Genomic DNA, 16,826 nt, shown 5'->3' on the forward strand with positions numbered 1-16,826 from the left:
AGAAACAGCAACCAAAATGAATCTCTCTGTCCATCCACCTTCAGACCCTTTTGCTAATCTAGCCGGAGGATAGTTTCCCAGAAGTAGCCAACAAGAGGCTTCCCAGGTGTCGCTCGTGGTAAAGAGCCCACCTGCCAGTGCAGGAGACGTTGAGACGCAGGTTAGATCCCTGGGTCGGGAAGATCCCGTGGAGGAGGAAATGCAACCCACTCCAGTATTCTTGCCTGGAGAGTCCACATGGACAGAGGAGCCTGGCAGACTGCAGTTCATAGGGTCTCAAAGAGCTGGACGTGATGGAAATGACAGCACACACACACTCAGCCCTCATAAAGGTCTGCACACACGTTTAAAAGTCTGATGTGATGCTGCTAAGCTACCTACTAAAGAAATGACACCTCCCCGACCCCCAAAGGGAAAGAAATGGTGCTATAAGAAGCCACAGTTTATTGTTGGCAGTTTCTAGGGTGGGATGGGATGGGTGGGTTGTTCTGCATCAATAGACCACTGGGTCAAGCCCCTCAGAGGGGGTCAGCCAAGGGGCAGCCTTAAGAGAGACCCTGGGGTATCAGGCTTGTGTGTTGCCTGACGGGAACAAAAACATTCTCAGCTCTGTTTCATGGTGGATTGTTCTAGAAGCCCCCTGCTGGGCATTCTGAGAGCCTGGGATGAGCAAAGGGGTTGGTGATCCCAATTAGAATAATATCCTCTGTTGGAATCCTTTCCCTCGGTGCACTGATTTCATTTTTAACTCTCAGAGAGCCTCAGAGGGTCCCCATCACGGATTGCATGTTTACCCTTTCCCAGCCCTAAAAGATACTCAGTCCTTTAGGTTCAGACTCTGCCCTTGACTAGATCTGTGCAAACAGCCCTGGGAGATGGGTCATTATAGTTCATTTTACCGATGAGGAAACTAAGGGTCAGAGAAGTGGAGTGACCAGCCCAAGGTCACACAGCTCATGGGTGGTGGAACTGGGATTCAGACTCAGGTCTGACTTTCAAACCAGGGCTTTCCCCACACTCTCAAACAAGTCCAGTCCCCACTGGACTCCAGTGGGCTCCCTTTTCCTTCAGGAAAGCGCATCAGAATGCCCTGTACAGCTTAGATTTCCAAGTTCCATTAAGGCACTTCTGTTTGATGTTTATCTACAAAGAGGACATGGTTCTCAGTAGCTAGGCTCCTGAGAAGCCTCTGGTGGGTAGAAATAGCAGGACCTGGAGTGGGAGTCTGGGGGTCTTTTCTCTGTACTGTGTCAGCTGTGGGCCCTCCCTTTCCCTTCCTGCTGGCTGCGACCGGACTCCAGTGGGCTCCTTTGTGTGGAGTCACCTCCTGCAGCTGTTGGAGACGGATGACCCCTTGAAACAGAGCCTCCGGGAGGCCATCCCTGAAGATATTGTCAGCCGGGAGTTCCATCCAGAGGTGTGGAAACATTCATCCTACTCTGACGTCACCTTCCGCTCAGGTATGGGCCTCCCTGGCCAGCACCATCCTCCTCGGGGACCACAAAGGCTTGGGGACCCGGGAGTTCTGACTCGGGAGGACATGTGGATAAGGCCGAGACCATGTCTGTTGCTAAATGTCCAGATATTCACATGCCATCTGCTTGATTTTTTTTCCTTGTAACCATAGCAACCTACCACTTTTGTCGGAAGAGGTAAAAAATAGTTAAATATGAGCCACGTCGTAGCGTTCAATGAAATAGTACTTCCATCTTTTCTCTAAGCTGGTTCTTTTAAACTTACTGTTATGCTAAAAGAAAGCCTCTTATGCTACTATTAGCAGAAGATTAGTTTAATTCTATAAATAGGGTTGTCCTAAACAGAAGAGCAGTGACCATGAAACACTGTTGTTGAATTCTCATGGGTTCTTGCCTGCTGAGGGCTGTGAGTTTAAGAACTGCTTTTCCCTGGGTTAAAAAGGGAGATTAGCATCAACCAGAGACAACTGCTTCCTTGTAATTAAACAGAATCAAAAAGAGACCCCATTCTAGGTTAAGTATCCAACCCCTCTCAGCTACTTGGAAAGTTGGGGGGCAGGGTGGGGTGCTCTGGCTGCCCTGCGCAGATGTGGGTACATTCGTGACCTTCCCTCTGCCCTTGGTAGGGCTTTCTTCTGAGCTTCCTGTCCTGGCTGAGAGGATGTACCGTGTGTCCAGCCCCTCGGTTGTCAGCTCCTGCCCTGTGAGTGGCGTGGTGGGCACTGATCCTTTCTCTCTCTCAGCCGCAGGCAGCCTGGGGGCCAACCTGGAGGGGAGCCTTCTCTTCTCTCCAGCCTCCTTCCTCCCCCGCTCTGCTGCAGCCAACCTGACCATCCACGCGCATGGTCATGCCTTCAACCTCCTGGAGGTAAGAGGGGGCCTGTTTCAGTCTGTTCGGGGTGTCTCCTGGGCTTGGGGCCAGAAATCATCCCATCCGTCCGTCTTTCCACCCCTCACTTCTTGTATCTATTGAGGTACTCCCAGCCCCCAACCTCCACCCACCTATTTATCTGCCCGTCCACCCACCTACTCACCCAGCCTACTGACCCACACATAAATCCGTACCTCTGTGACCGCCATCCCTCCTCCTCTCCCTCCCTCTCATCCAGCTATGTACCTCCCGCCTCTCCCCATCTACGTTCTCACCTACTCAATTATCTCCCCAGTCATCCACCCACCATCTGTCTATGCACCCACTTAGCTATCCATCCACCTGTCCGTCAGCCCATCCGAACAGTCGTCCACCCGTCCTTCTCATCCACCTGTCCATTTCTGTGCCTTCCCACACATCTCTCCTTCCACACTGTCACCTGATCATCTGTTTATTCTCTCAGCCATCCACCCATCTGTCCACCTGTCGATTAATACCTACGTACCTTCTCATCTGTCCACACACTCGTCCGTATGTTTATACATCTGTGTCCATCCATCTTTCCATCCGTTCTTCTATCCTCATCCGTCTATTCATTCACATACCCCAACTATCTCTTATCTCCTCTCTCACCCACTGTTTGTTCACCTACCCTTCCACCCATCTGTCCATCTGTCTGTCTCCCCACCCACCCTTCTCTTCATCTGTTCTCCCACTGATCTATCCACCCTTCTACCCATCTATCCATCCATCCATCTGTGAACCTCTCATCAACTGCACAGTATCCATCTTCTGCCTAACGTGTGCCAGGTACTGGGCTGTGTGCTGGGCTCGGAGAATATGATGATGATCAAGAGGTATAATTCCTGCCTTCTTGGTGCTCACAGGCCAGAGAGGTAGACAGATAAGAAATGAGTAGACACGTTCGTAAAACAATGGCAACTTTAAGTAGTGAGTTTAGAGATCTGAAGGATGAGCGGGAGCAGCCGTGTGAAAAACTGAGGTAAGAACCTTCCGGGGGAAAGAGGGCAGTGTGTGCACAGTTCCTGAGATGAGAGAGGGCTTGGTGTGTTTAAGGAACAGGAGGAGAATATTAAGATGGGAGCTCAGGGAGGGAGCAGGGTTGAGGAAGTTTCAAGTTGGGGAGTGACATGCAATTTGAATGTGGAAACTGATTTGTAAGGGGCAGCAATGGAAGAGGGATGATCTCTGAGGTCATGTGCCCAGCAAACTTTGAAGTAAGGTAATACCTTGGGGCCCTTCCATCTCTTCCCCCCAGGTTGCTGGAGCTTGTCTGAGGGAGGGTGCTCTGTGCCCTATCCCAGCTCTTTCTAATTTATGGAGAACAGGGGACTTATCATCCAAACTTTGCCTGCTGGGCACCTGAACTTAGATCTGCCTAGGGCTGAACCTCTGGTAATTTCTCTGCAAATGCTCTCGTAGACATCTGTATGAGAGGTCGGAAGTAAAGGATGTAAGAATGAGGGAATAGACGGGTGGATGGATAGGTAGATGGAATGAAGGAAGGACTCATTCATTCATCCGTCAGATTTGAGAGTCAGTCAGGTCATCTGTTAGTCAGGGTCTTCCAGAAAAGTAGAACCAATAGGGTTATCAGTTCAGTTCAGTCGCTCAATCGTGTCCGACTCTTTGCGACCCCATGAATCACAGCACGCCAGGCCTCCCTGTCCATCACCAACTCCCGGAGTTCACTCAAACTCATGTCCATCGAGTCGGTGATGCCATCCAGCCATCTCATTCTCTGTCGTCCCCGTCTCCTCCTGCCCCCAACCTTTCCCAGCATCAGAGTCTTTTCCAGTGAGTCAACTCGTCGCATGTGGTGGCCAAAGTATTGGAGTTTCAGCTTTAGCATCAGTCCTTCCAATGAACACCCAGGATTGATCTCCTTTAAAATGGACTGGTTGGATCTCCTTGCAGTCCAAGAGACTCTCAAGAGTCTTCTCCAACACCACAGTTCAAAAGCATCGATTCTTTGGTGATCAGCTTTCTTCACAGTCCAACTCTCACATCCATACATGACTACTGGAAAAACCATAGCCTTGACTAGACGGACCTTTGTTGGCAAAGTAATGTCTCTGCTTTTTAATATGCTATCTAGGTTGGTCATAACTTTCCTTCCAAGGAGTAAGCGTCTTTTAATTTCATGGCTGCAGTCAGCATCTGCAGTGATTTTAGAGCCCAACAAAATAAAGTCTGACACTGTTTCCCCATCTATTTCCCATGAAGTGATGGAACCAGGGATGCCATGATCTTTGTTTTCTGAATGTTGAGCTTCAAGCAAACCTTTCCACTCTCCTCTTTCACTTTCATCAAGATGCTTTTTAGTTCCTCTTTACTTTCTGCCATAAGGGTTATAGAGACTGACAAGTCCCAGATCCACAGTCAGCAAAGCTGGAGACCCAGAGGAACTGATGGTGTAGTTCCTGTCCGAAGGCAGGAAAAGCCAGTGTCCCAGTCTGAAGACAGTCAGGCAGGAGGAGTGCCCCCTTATTTGGAGGAAGGGCAGCCCTTTGTTTCGTTCAGGCCTTCAACTGATTAAATGAAGCTCACCCACATTATGGAGGGCAGTCTGCTTGACTCAGTCCACTGACGTAAATGTTAAACTCATTCAAAAATGTTCTCACAGAAACATCTGTAATAACACTGGACCAAATACCTGGGTACCCCATGGCCCAGTCATGTAGACACAGAATTAACCATCTCACCAGGCATTGAGCACACTTGGTGAATGAGACGCAGGTCCCTGCTCTCATGAAGCTCAAGATCTTGCAGGGAGACGCACAAATTAGTCTGAGTGTGACCTTGGAGTATTGTGCTTGACACTCAGAGGAAGGAGTAATAAATTTGATTGGGGCTGGGGAGGGAGAATGTATGGAGCCAGTGATCTGGGAATTCAGGGAAGGCTTCCCAGAGGTGGTGACATTTGAACCAGGCCTCAGAGAATTGGTCAGAATTCTTGCTGTGTGGCATTTGCCAAGCAGATGTGAAGCTGAGATTGTATCTCTAGACATTTGGGCCTGGATGGGCCCTAGGGAGCCTGGAGCCCCCCTGTTCAAGCTCCCAATCCCACAACTCTTGGTTACTATTACTGTTCCCCGAGTCCCTGACTTTCCTTCCCAGTTGGGGCTCCGGCTGGAAAATGCCGAGGAAATGGCCCACAGGCTGTTTGGCCCGAAGTCATTCTGGGGGCAGGAAGGGGAGAGACAAGCCCAGTCAAAGGAGCCCCCAGAGGCAGAGCCAAGGCCCACACCGCAGCCGGCTGACCCCGCCTGTCCAGGAGAAAGGTCCAGAAAGATGAGAGACCTGCAGCAGAAGGTAAGGGAAGCACCTGTGCCCACCTCATTTCACCCTCCCCCTGTCAGGTGCCAGCTTGGGCTTTGGGACTGGGGGACCCAGGTGTCCATGAACTCTGACTCTGCCCTCCCACCCACCGCCCCCCCCTTACAGAAGCACATTGCTGGTCCAGATCTCAGCAGGGAGCTGCTAGCCTGCCTTCTTTTGAAAAACCATTTGATATATCACATACATAGAAAAGTACCCACCTTGGAAGTGTGTTTCCATCAGTGAAACATCCTTGTAACCAGTACCCAGACCCTCATAAGCTCCCCAGAGGCACCCTTCTGCCTCCCTATTCTGGTTTACCTGCCCATAACCAGAGGTAAGCTACCACTGTTCTGACTCCTAATAGCACTGAGTAACTCTTTAAAAATCAGCTTTGTTGAGGTATAATTGTCCTACAATAAATGGTATGTGTTTAAAGTTTTGACACATACCATTTGACAAGTTTTAACATAAGTAAACACTGTGAAGGGGCTTCCCTGATGGCTCAGTGGTAAAGAATCCGCCTGCCAATGCAGGAGACAAGGGTCCCATCCCTGGAGCAGGGAATGGTGACCCCACTCTAGTATTCTTGCCTGGGAAATCCCACAGACAGAGGACCCTGGCGGTCTACAGTCCACGGGGTCGCAAAGAGTTGGACATGACTTAGCCCCTGAAAAACAACAATACACTATGAAACCATCATCAACTAAATCAACATATCCATCACCCCCAAAGGTTCCTTAGTGCTCCTTAATCCCTTCTTCCTGCTCCACCCTTGCCCCCCTATTGTGATATGATTTTTCTGTCAAAATAGATAAGTTTGCATTTTCTGGAATGTTGCGTAAATGGAATCATGCAGCATATACTTTTGTTTTTAAAGCATGTGCTCCTTTCTGGCCTCACTTCCTCTATTCAGTGTAATTATTTTGAGATTCATCCATCGTGCAGGGTATACTAATAAGTTTATTTCTTCCTATGGTCAAGTAGTGTTCCATTGTAGGGATGGACCACAGTCTGTTTAAGTATTCACCTGTTGATGAACGTTTGTGTTATTTCCGGTTTTGGGGCTATTACAGGTAGGGCTGCTATGCACATTTATGTACATGGTGGTGGTTTAATCACTAAGTCGTGTCCAGCTCTTGTGACCCCATGGACTGTAGTCCGTCAGGCTCCTCTGTCCATGGGATTTTCCAGGCAAGATATTGGAGTGGGTTGCCATTACAAATCTTCATATAAACATATGTTTTCATGTTTCAGATAAATATTGAGGGGTGGGGTGGCTGGATCATATGTTTAAGTTTTTAAGAGAGAGCTAAATTGTTTTGCAAAGTGGTTGTACTATTTTGCATCCCCACCAGCAGTGTATGAGAGGTCTAATTCCTCCACATCCTCACCAACACTTGGTAGGATTAGACTTTTTAGTTTTTGCCATTCTAATAGTGTGCAGTAGTATCTTGTGGCTTTATTCCCTAATGCTGATAATGTTGAGCATCTTTTCACGTGCTTATTTGTCATCCATGCGTCTTTGGTGAAGTGTGTGTCTGAATATTTTGTCCTTTTTTAAAAAACATTGGGTTGGTTTCTCAAGAGCAAGTTTCGAACATTCTTGATCTATCCTGAACACGAGGCTTTAATTATCTGTGTGACTTGCAAATGTTTTCTCCCCGTGTGTGGCATGGTCTTCACATTCTCTTAGCAGTGTCTTTTCTGATCTTGCTGGGTCTTCAGCATGGTGTGTGGGCTTCTCTACTTGTGGCGCCCGGGCGCCAGCATGCACGGGCTCGGTTGCTGCAGTCGTGGGCTTCTCTTGATTGTGGTGTGTGTGCTTAGTTACCCCACAGCATCTGGTATCTCAGTTTCTCGACCAGGGATCGAACCCACGTCCCCTGTGTTGGAAAGCAGATTCTTAACCTCTGGACCCCCAGCGAAGTCCCAACAGTGTCTTTTTAAGAGCAGACATTCTTGGTTTGGACAAAGTCAGGTTTATCCATTTCTTTTATGTGTAGCGTTTTGGGTGTTCCATCTAAGAAGTCTTTGCCTAAAGCAGCCTTACAGAGATTCTTGGAACCCTCAGGAGACTTCCAGAGTTCTCTGTGCACCGCTTTCGCCTCTTGTACTCTGCCCTGCAATGTCCATTCACCTTGGTCTCCCCAGGCTCCCAGATCCTTAACTCCAAGACTCTGCCCTGCCCCGCTCTGTTCCCCTCCCAGCCTGAACTTCCCTCCAGGCGGTGAGCTGAGGCTCACCTTGCTATTTCCTGTCTCTTGGGTTCATCATCTCGCATTACCTGATGGTGTCTAATGTCTTGGGAACTTTTGTTTAATCTGTTTCATCTGAGTTTCGAGTAGCTCCACATGGGGAGGTAAATCCAGTCCCTGTTGCTTCAATCTGGTTGATAGTAGAAGTCACATCTAGTTCCTTTTGTGAACTTTATGTAAATGGAATCATTTCCATGTACTCTTTTGGGAAAAAAAAATGAGGTGATGTTCATATAACATAAAGTTAGCCGTTTAAAAGTATACAATTCAGTGACACGTGATACATTCACAGCGTTGTGCAACCACCACGTCTGTCTAGTTCCAAAACATTTTCATCAGCCCAGGGAGACCCCACCTCCATTAGTGGTCATGCGCCATACCCTCATTTCCCAGCCCTGCCAGCCATGAATGTGCTTTCTGTCTCGGTGGATTTATCTATTCTGGACATTTCTTATAAACAGAATCATACAATATGTGGCCTTTTGTGTCTGGTTTCTTTCACCGAGCGTGTTTTTGAGGTTCATTTGTGTCACAGCATGTATCAGTACTTCATTCTTTTTTCTATCGCACAAATAATTCCTTTCTTAATTGAAGTATAGTTGATTTATTATGTGATAGTTTCTGGTGTACAGTAAAGTGTTTCAGTTATATATGTGTGTGTGTGTACATGTGCACTTTTTCAGATTCTTTTCCATTATAGATTATGACAAGATATTGAGTATATTTCTCTGTGCTATACAGCAACTTCCCTGAATGAGCTTCATGAACGTCCCTGCAGCGGTACAGTGGCTAAGATTCCATGTTTCCACTGAAGGGGATGAGGGTTCGATCCCTGGTTAGGAAACTAAGATTCCACATGCTTCATAGTGCAACCAAAAAATATGAAATGTAGGAGCTTTCCTCGTGGCTCAGCTGGTAAAGAATCTGCTAGCAGTACAGGAGATCTGGGTTCGACCCCTGCTTCAGGAAGATCCCCTGGAGTAGGAAATGGCGGCCCACTCCAGTCTTCTTGCCTGGAGAGTTCCATGGACACAGGAGCCTGGTGGGCTATAAGTCCATGGGGTCGCAAAGAGTCAGACACGACTGAGAGACTGTCCCTTTCACTTTCGTTCAGTAAGTCCTTGTTGTCTATTTTATCATCTCACACGCTAGTAAAGTCATGCTCAAAATTCTCCAAGCCAGGCTTCAGCAATATGTGAACTGTGAACTTCCAGATGTTCAAGCAGGTTTTAGAAAAGGCAGAGGCACCAGAGATCAAATTGCCAACATCCGCTGGATCATGGAGAAAGCAAGAGAGTTCCAGAAAAACATCTATTTCTGCTTCATTGACTATGCCAAAGCCTTTGACTGTGTGGATCACAATAAACTGTGGAACATTCTGAAAGAGATGGGAATACCAGACCACCTGACCTGCCTCTTGAGAAACCTATATGCAGGTCAGGAAGCAACAGTCAGAACTGGACATGGAACAACCGACTGGTTCCAAATAGGAAAAGGAGTACGTCAAGGCTGTATATTGTCACCTTGCTTATTTAACTTACATGCAGAGTACATCATGAGGGACGCTGGGCTGGAAGAAGCACAAGCTGGAATCAAGATTGCTGGGAGAAATATCAATAACCTCAGATATGCAGATGACACTACCCTTATGGCAGAAAGTGAAGAGGAACTCAAAAGCCTCTTGATGAAAGTGAAAGAGGAGAGTGAAAAGGTTGGCTTGAAGCTCAACATTCAGAAAACGAAGATCATGGCATCGGGTCCCATCACTTCATGGGAAATAGATGGAAAGACAGTGGAAACAGTGTCAGACTTTATTTTTTTGGGCTCCAAAATCACTGCAGATGCTGATTGCAGCCATGAAATTAAAAGACGCTTGCTCCTTGGAAGGAAAGTTATGACCAACCTTGATAGTATATTGAAAAGCAGAGGCATTACTTTGCCAACAAAGGTCCGTCTAGTCAAGGCTATGGTCTTTCCTGTGGTCATGTATGGATGTGAGAGTTGGACTGTGAAGAAAGCTGATTGCCAAAGAATTGATGCCTTTGAACTGTGGTGTTGGAGAAGACTCTTGAGAGTCCCTTGTACCGCAAGGAGATCCAACCAGTCCATTCTAAGGGAGATCGATCCTGGGTGTTCATTGGAAGGGCTGATGCTAAAGCTGAAACTGCAATACTTTGGCCACCTCATGTGAAGAGTTGACTCACTGGCAAAGACTCTGATGCTGGGAAAGGTTGGGGGCAGGAGGAGAAGGGGACAACAGAGAATGAGATGGCTGGATGGTACCGACTCTGTGGACATGAGTTTGAGTGAACTCAGGGATTTGGTGATGGACAGGGAGGCCTGGCGTGCTGTGATTCAGGGGGTCGCGGAGAGTCGGACACGACTGAGCGACTGAACTGAACTGAACTGAACTGTGTATCCGTTGATCCCAAACTCCTAATTTATCCCTCCCACCTGCTTTGCCCATTGGTAACCGTAAGATTGTTCTCAATGTCTGTGGGTCTCTTTCTGTTTTGTAAATAAGTTCACTTACATCATTTTTTTAGATTCTACATATAAGTAATATCATGCGCTGTTTGTCTTTGTCTGACGTTACTCACAGTATGGTAATCTCTAGGTCTGTCCACATTGCTGCAGATGACATTATTTCATTCTTTTCTATGGCCGAGTAGTATTCCATTGTGTGTGTGTATCTCACATCTTCTTTTTCCATTTATCTCTCAATAGACACTTAGATCGCTTCCATATCTTGGCTGTTGCTGCTATAAACATTAAGGTGCATGGTGTGAAGTGGTTTTGATTTGCATTTCTCTAATAATTAGTGATATTGAGCATCTTTTCATGTGCCTATGGCCATCTGTATGTCTTCTTTGGAGAAATGTCTCTTTAGGTCTTCTGCCCATTTTATGACTAGATTGTTCTGATACTGAGCTGTGTGAACTATTTATGTATTTTGGAAATTAATCTTTTGTCAGTTGCATCATCTGCAAATATTTTCTCTCAGTCTATAGGCTTTTTTTTTTGTTTCTGGTTTCTTTTGCTGTGCAAAAGCTTCTAAGTTTGGTTAGGTCCTGTTTATTTTCCCTTTTATGTCTTTTGCCTTGGGAGACTGACTTAAGAAAACATTGCTACGATTTATGTCAGAGAAAGTTTTGCCTATATTCTAGGAGTTTTATGGTGTCACGTCTTATCATTAAGTCTTTAAGCCATTTTGAGTTTTTTCTTGTGTATGATGTGAGAGTGTGTTCTAAGTTCATTGATTTTCAAGCAGCTGTACAGCTTTCCCAGCACCACTTGCTAAAGAGACTGTCTTTTCTCCAGTGTGTATTCTTGTGTCCTTTGTCATAGATTTGTTGATCTCAGGTGTGAGTTTATTTCTGGGCTCTCTAACGTGTTCCATTGACCTCTGTGTCTGATTTTGTGCTCCATTCCTTCTTAAGGCTGGATGATATTCATTGTGTGGATGAACCACATTTTGCACGTCCCTTTACCCACTGATGGACTTTCGGGTTTTTCCCATCTTATGACGATTGTGAATAATGCTGTCCACATCCTTTCTTTTGTCTCTGACTTCTTTTGCTTAAAGTGTGTTTGTGAGATCAATCTGTGTTGCTGTGTGTACTTACAGCTTGTTCATTTTCCTTGTGGTATAGCATTCCATGGTGTGAACTTACCACAATTTCTTTATCCAGTTACTTTTGATGGGCTATCCATTTACCACTGGCAATTTCCTTATCCATTTTTAAAGCCAGTTTCTGGCTTATTATGGGTAGTGCGTTCTTGTACATGTCTCTTTGGTGAGTGTAAGTGTATACATCTGTTGCATGCGTACCTAGTAGTGGACTTGCTGGGCAAGGGGTGTGTGTATGTGTGCTTCCTCTGGTTTCCCACTTGATACTAATACTTGAGTATTTTTCTTACTGAAAACTTACTGTATGCAAACATTTTCATACCCATTCTGTGGGTGGGGACCTTACTTTACATAACCTTCTCCCCACCAGTGGCTACTGAGGTTGTTAGTCCCTTTTTGTTCTCATAAATGTTATTTCCATGTACATCTAGGGATGGTCAAGGTAGTGGCTGAGGCATTCCCTCACGTGTTCACTCACTTACTAGCCATCAGCTGTGACCCCCACACAGCCCAGGAACCCAGAGATGATCAGGGCGTGGTCCCTGCTGTCAAAAGCCTCTTGGACTAAATCTGAAGCCAGTAAGTAACTTGAATGAGGGCTGTGGGTTGGATATAAGTGTTTTTTCTTAGAATCACAATCCCACGATTTCTTAGAACAACACAGTGGGTCTGTTATTTTCTCACTTTTTTAAAGCTTTTTTTTTAGGCTTTTTAAAAAAAAAATCAGTTAATTAACTTTTGTCTGCCCTGGGTCTCTGTTACTGTGGAGGCTTTCTCAAGTTGTGGCGAGTGGGGGCTACTCTTGTTTGCGGTGCTCGGCCTTCTCACTGCAGTCGCTTCTCTTGTTGCAGAGCACAGCTTCTAGGTGCGTGGGCTTCAGTAGTTGCAGCGTATAGGCTCGGTAGTTGTGGCCCATCAGCTTAGTTTCTCCGTGACATGTGAAATGTTCCTGGACCAGTGATTGAACTTGTGTTCCCTGCCTTGGCAGGCGGATTCCTAACCACTGTGCCACCAGGAAAGTCCTGTTTTCTCGCTTTTGATATATATTCACTTTGCAAGATATATTTTGCACAAGCGCAGTGATGAGTGACAGTAGTCCTTGGCCTGAGTGTTGGAGAGACACCAGGGCATGGTGGGGACTGTGGTAGACAGGCTTGCGGCTCAGGCCTCGGCTCATTGGCAGCCACTGCTCAGTTCTGAATGCCTGTTGCCATTTTGGGGAGGGGGAGACTGGGAGGCAGTGGGAGACAGGCTAATATTTCTCTTTTTTTGAGAAGCTGAGTATCTGGATTTTATATCAAATCTCCCAGGTTTGAAATAATAGAAATAAATTAAAAAAAAAATACATACTGCATGAGAAATAAGACCAAGAAACTGTCACAGACCAGAGGAGACTAAAGACATGATGCTAAACACCGTGTGGTACTGGATTGAATCCTGGAACAGAAGAGGATGGAATGGAAAAGCTGGTGAAATCCGAATAAAGTCTGGAGTTTAGTTAGTAACAGGCTGGTGTTGCTTTCCTCGTTTTCACTGTGCATCTTGGTCATGTAAGGTGCTCACAGTGGAGGAAACAGGATGAGGTATGTGGTGGCTCTCGTACTAGCTTTGCAACTTTTTCTAAAACTTTTTCAGTTCAGTTCAGTTCAGTCGCTCAGTCGTGTCCGACTCTCCACGACCCCATGAATCACAGCACGCCAGGCCTCCCTGTCCATCACCAACTCCCAGAGTACACTCAAACTCATATCCACAGAGTCGGTGATGCCATCCAGCCATCTCATTCTTGGTGGTCCCCTTCTCCTCCCGCCCCCAACCTTTCCCAGCATCAGAGTCTTTTCCAGTGAGTCAACTCGTCGCATGAGGTGGCCAAAGTATTGCAGTTTCAGCTTTAGCATCAGTCCCTCCAATGAACATCCAGGATTGATCTCCTTTAGAATGGACTGGTTGGATCTCCTTGCAGTATAAGGGACTCTCAAGAGTCTTCTCCAGCACCACAGTTCAAAAGCATCGATTCTTCGGCGGTCAGCCTTCTTCACAGTCCAACTCTCACATCCATACATGACCACGGGAAAAACCATAGCCTTGACTAGACGGACCTTGGTTGGCAAAGTAATGTCTCTGCTTTTTAATATACTATCAAGGTTGGTCATAACTTTCCTTCCAAGGAGCAAGCGTCTTTTAATTTCATGGCTGCAATCAGCATCTGCAGTGATTTTGGAGCCCAAAAAAACAAAGTCTGACACTGTTTCCACAGTTTTTCCATCTATTTCCCATGAAGTGATGGGACCAGATGCCATGATCTTTGTTTTCTGAATGTTGAGCTTTTGAAGTATATTTGTGGCTCAACTGGTGAAGGATCTGCTTGCCATGTGGGAGACCTGGGTTCGATCCCTGGGTTGGGAAGAGTTCCTGGAGAAGGGAAAGGATACCCACTCCAGTATGCTGGCCTGGAGAATTCCATGGGGTGGCAAAGAGTCAGACACGACTGAGCGACTTTCACTTGCATAGTTGATTTACAACATAGTGTTAGTTTCAGGCTTTACAGCAAAGTGACTCAGTTACCCGTATATGTATGTGCTGTGCTTAGTCACTCAGTTGTGTCCGACTCTCCGTGCAACCCCATGGACTGTAACCTTCCAGGCTTCTCTGTCTATGGGGATTCTTCAGGCAAGAAGACTGGAGTGGGTTTCCGTGCCCTCCTCCAGGGGATCTTCCCAACCCAGGGATCGAACCCAGGTCTCCCACACTGCAGGAGGATTCTTTACCAGCTGAGCCACCAGGGAAGCCCCCATATATGTATATCTACTCTTTTTTAGATTCTTTTCACACATAGGTTATAACAGAGTATTGAGTAGAGTTTCCTGTGCTATATAGAGTCGTTACTTGTTAATTATCTATTATATATGTAGTAGTGTGTATGTGTCAATCTCAATCTCCCAGTTTATCCACCCCCCTTTCCCCTCTGGTAACCATAAGTTTGTTTTCTATATCTGTGACTCTATTTCTGCTTTGTAAATAAGTTCACTTTAGTATCATTTTTCTGGATTCCACGTGTAAGTGATGTCATATATTTGTTTTTCTCTGTCTGACCTACTTCACTCAGTATAACAATCTCTAGGTTCATCCATGTTGCTGCAAAGGGCATTATTTCATTCTTTTTAATGGATGAGTAGTATTCCATTGTATATATGTACCACATCTTTATCCATTACTCTGCTGATGGACATGTAGGGTGCTTCTATGTCTTGACTATTGTGAATAGTGCTGCAATGAACATTGGGGTGCATCTATGTTTTTGAATTCCAGTTTTGTCTGGCTATATTGTTGGATCATATTCAGCCTGGATTTTTAAAAGCCTCTATTATTTACTAACACACACACACACATTGCATTGGGTATTGGGTAGACTGTGCAGGTCTAAGAAAATATATCCCTAGGTTCTGCCTGTGGACCATGAGTTTTGCAAGTCCCGTTCTAAACCCCACAAGCCCTTGACCTTTCTCTCCAGCTGCCCCTTCCCCCTCCCAAGGTCCAGGTGCCTTGCTCAGCTAAGCCAGACATGTTCCTGGTCACAGGTGGCCCGGAGGCGCGGGGAGCAGCGGGGGCTACAGTGTCAGCTGAGCATGAAGGTGTTCGGGCATGAGTTGAGCTTTGTGAACTGTGGGGCGATGGGGAGCCACGTGACGCGCCAGTCCCTGAACCTGGCTGAGCTTGCCATCAAACTCCTGAAGGTACCTCAGGCTTGGCCCATCCCTGCCATCTGACCTGATGATGTTTCCTTTGATGCTTTGGGGGAATACTAAAGTACTTTCAAACTCAAGAGCGTGAAATTTGGAACCAGACCGCCCAAGGTTAAAAATTGGCTGCACCGCTTACCACCTTGGGCGTATTGTTGAATTTACCATGGCCTCAGTTTCTGCATCTGTGAAATGGGCATGATAGACTAGCAGTAATAATATCTACTTCACAGAACTGTTGAATCAAATGACTTAGTGCAGTAAAAATGCAACAAAGTGGAGTGTGCCTGGCACTTACTAAGTTCTCTGTACCAGGTGTGCAAGCAGGGCCCACACCCTGGATGGGCCTGGATGCCTGACCTCTGACTATGACCTACAGTAACCTGTCTTGGTTCAAACCCCAGTTCTGCCGATTTCTAGCTACATGGGCTCGGATGGGTTATTTTATCTGTTTGAGGGCTCTGTTTTCTCATCTGGAGACTGGGGACGATGATGAGGTTCTGTCTGAGGGTTGTGAGGGGTGAGTGAGGGGGTCTTGTGCACTGTTACGGTTCTCTGACTGCAGGGCCAGGAGGTGCAGGTGAGCCGGAGGCTGAACCTAGCAATGGAGGAGCTCACCTTTCCCACCATGTCTGGCCTCCCAGCCCGGTTGACCCTCAACGTCTCGGCTGCCATCAGCATCCGTGTCCGAGGGACAGCTGACTTCCAGCAGCGCTCAGATTTCTCTCTGAATGGTTACGTCAAGCCCAGGTAACTGGCTCCTCAGATCTGGGGGAGATAGGTGGATCAGGGCCTCCCCCTGCAGAGAGCTGGGGCATCAGCATGGGCTGAGGGGGGAGCCCTGCTCTGCTGACTACCTTTATACCAGCTACTGTAGATGGAGTGTTTTCTGTGCCAAGAGACTAAGGAGATCCTGGGCAGTTGTGCCCACTTAACAGATGAGAAGACTAAGGCTCAGCAAAGTACAACCCCCATGCCCAAGGTAGCACAGCAGCTGGGATTCACAGCTTGTGTCACAACCCCACTCTTCCCTCTGCCCCCTCTGCCTCTTGCGGGAGGGGGTGGGAGGAGAGGAAGAGAGGGAGGAGCATTTAAGGTACAAGAATCCATATGGCAAACACAAGGCAGACACTTTTCTTATTTCCATTAAGGGTTAAGGAAATTGAGACTCACAATGAGTGCACAGCTGACCCAGGGCCACACGGCATCAAGGATTTTGAGCAGGCCTAGTGGGCAACTCTCCCAGTCACTAAGCTGACCTGCGTTTGGTTTCTGGGTCCAACATGGGGAATGTGGGTGTCCTGTACTGCCTGCTGTTGGGCATAGAGACCTTAGGCTTGGGCTCTGACAACCGGGGCTCCAGACTGGCTGTTCCACGTCCCAACTGTGGAACCCATGTAGTTGGTGTCACCTCTGTGAGCCTTGGTTTGTCTATCTGTTAAATGGGGCTAATGATGGTGAGGGTTCGATGGCAAGGTATAGAGTGCTTAGCCACATGGAGTGTGTGGTCAT

The 16,826-nt window shown here is 46.9% G+C and overlaps 1 protein-coding gene across 1 annotated transcript in view; it reads left to right on the plus strand.

Annotated features, from left to right (window-relative positions):
* The window catches only part of APOLTP (apolipoprotein lipid transfer particle homolog), a 179,414-nt gene that overhangs the window by 30,996 nt on the left and 131,592 nt on the right, over positions 1-16,826 (plus strand). Inside the window, exons 14-18 of the mRNA XM_088833046.1 lie at positions 1,302-1,460; positions 2,219-2,343; positions 5,488-5,682; positions 15,153-15,308; positions 15,880-16,064. Coding sequence (XP_088689172.1) covers positions 1,302-1,460; positions 2,219-2,343; positions 5,488-5,682; positions 15,153-15,308; positions 15,880-16,064 — 820 coding nt within the window. The remainder of the gene's footprint in view (positions 1-1,301; positions 1,461-2,218; positions 2,344-5,487; positions 5,683-15,152; positions 15,309-15,879; positions 16,065-16,826) is intronic.

Source organism: Moschus berezovskii, chromosome 27 (genome assembly GCF_049115385.1).
Source record: "Moschus berezovskii isolate FMDL1 chromosome 27, NW_MosBer_1.0, whole genome shotgun sequence".
Classification (NCBI taxonomy): domain Eukaryota; kingdom Metazoa; phylum Chordata; class Mammalia; order Artiodactyla; family Moschidae; genus Moschus; species Moschus berezovskii.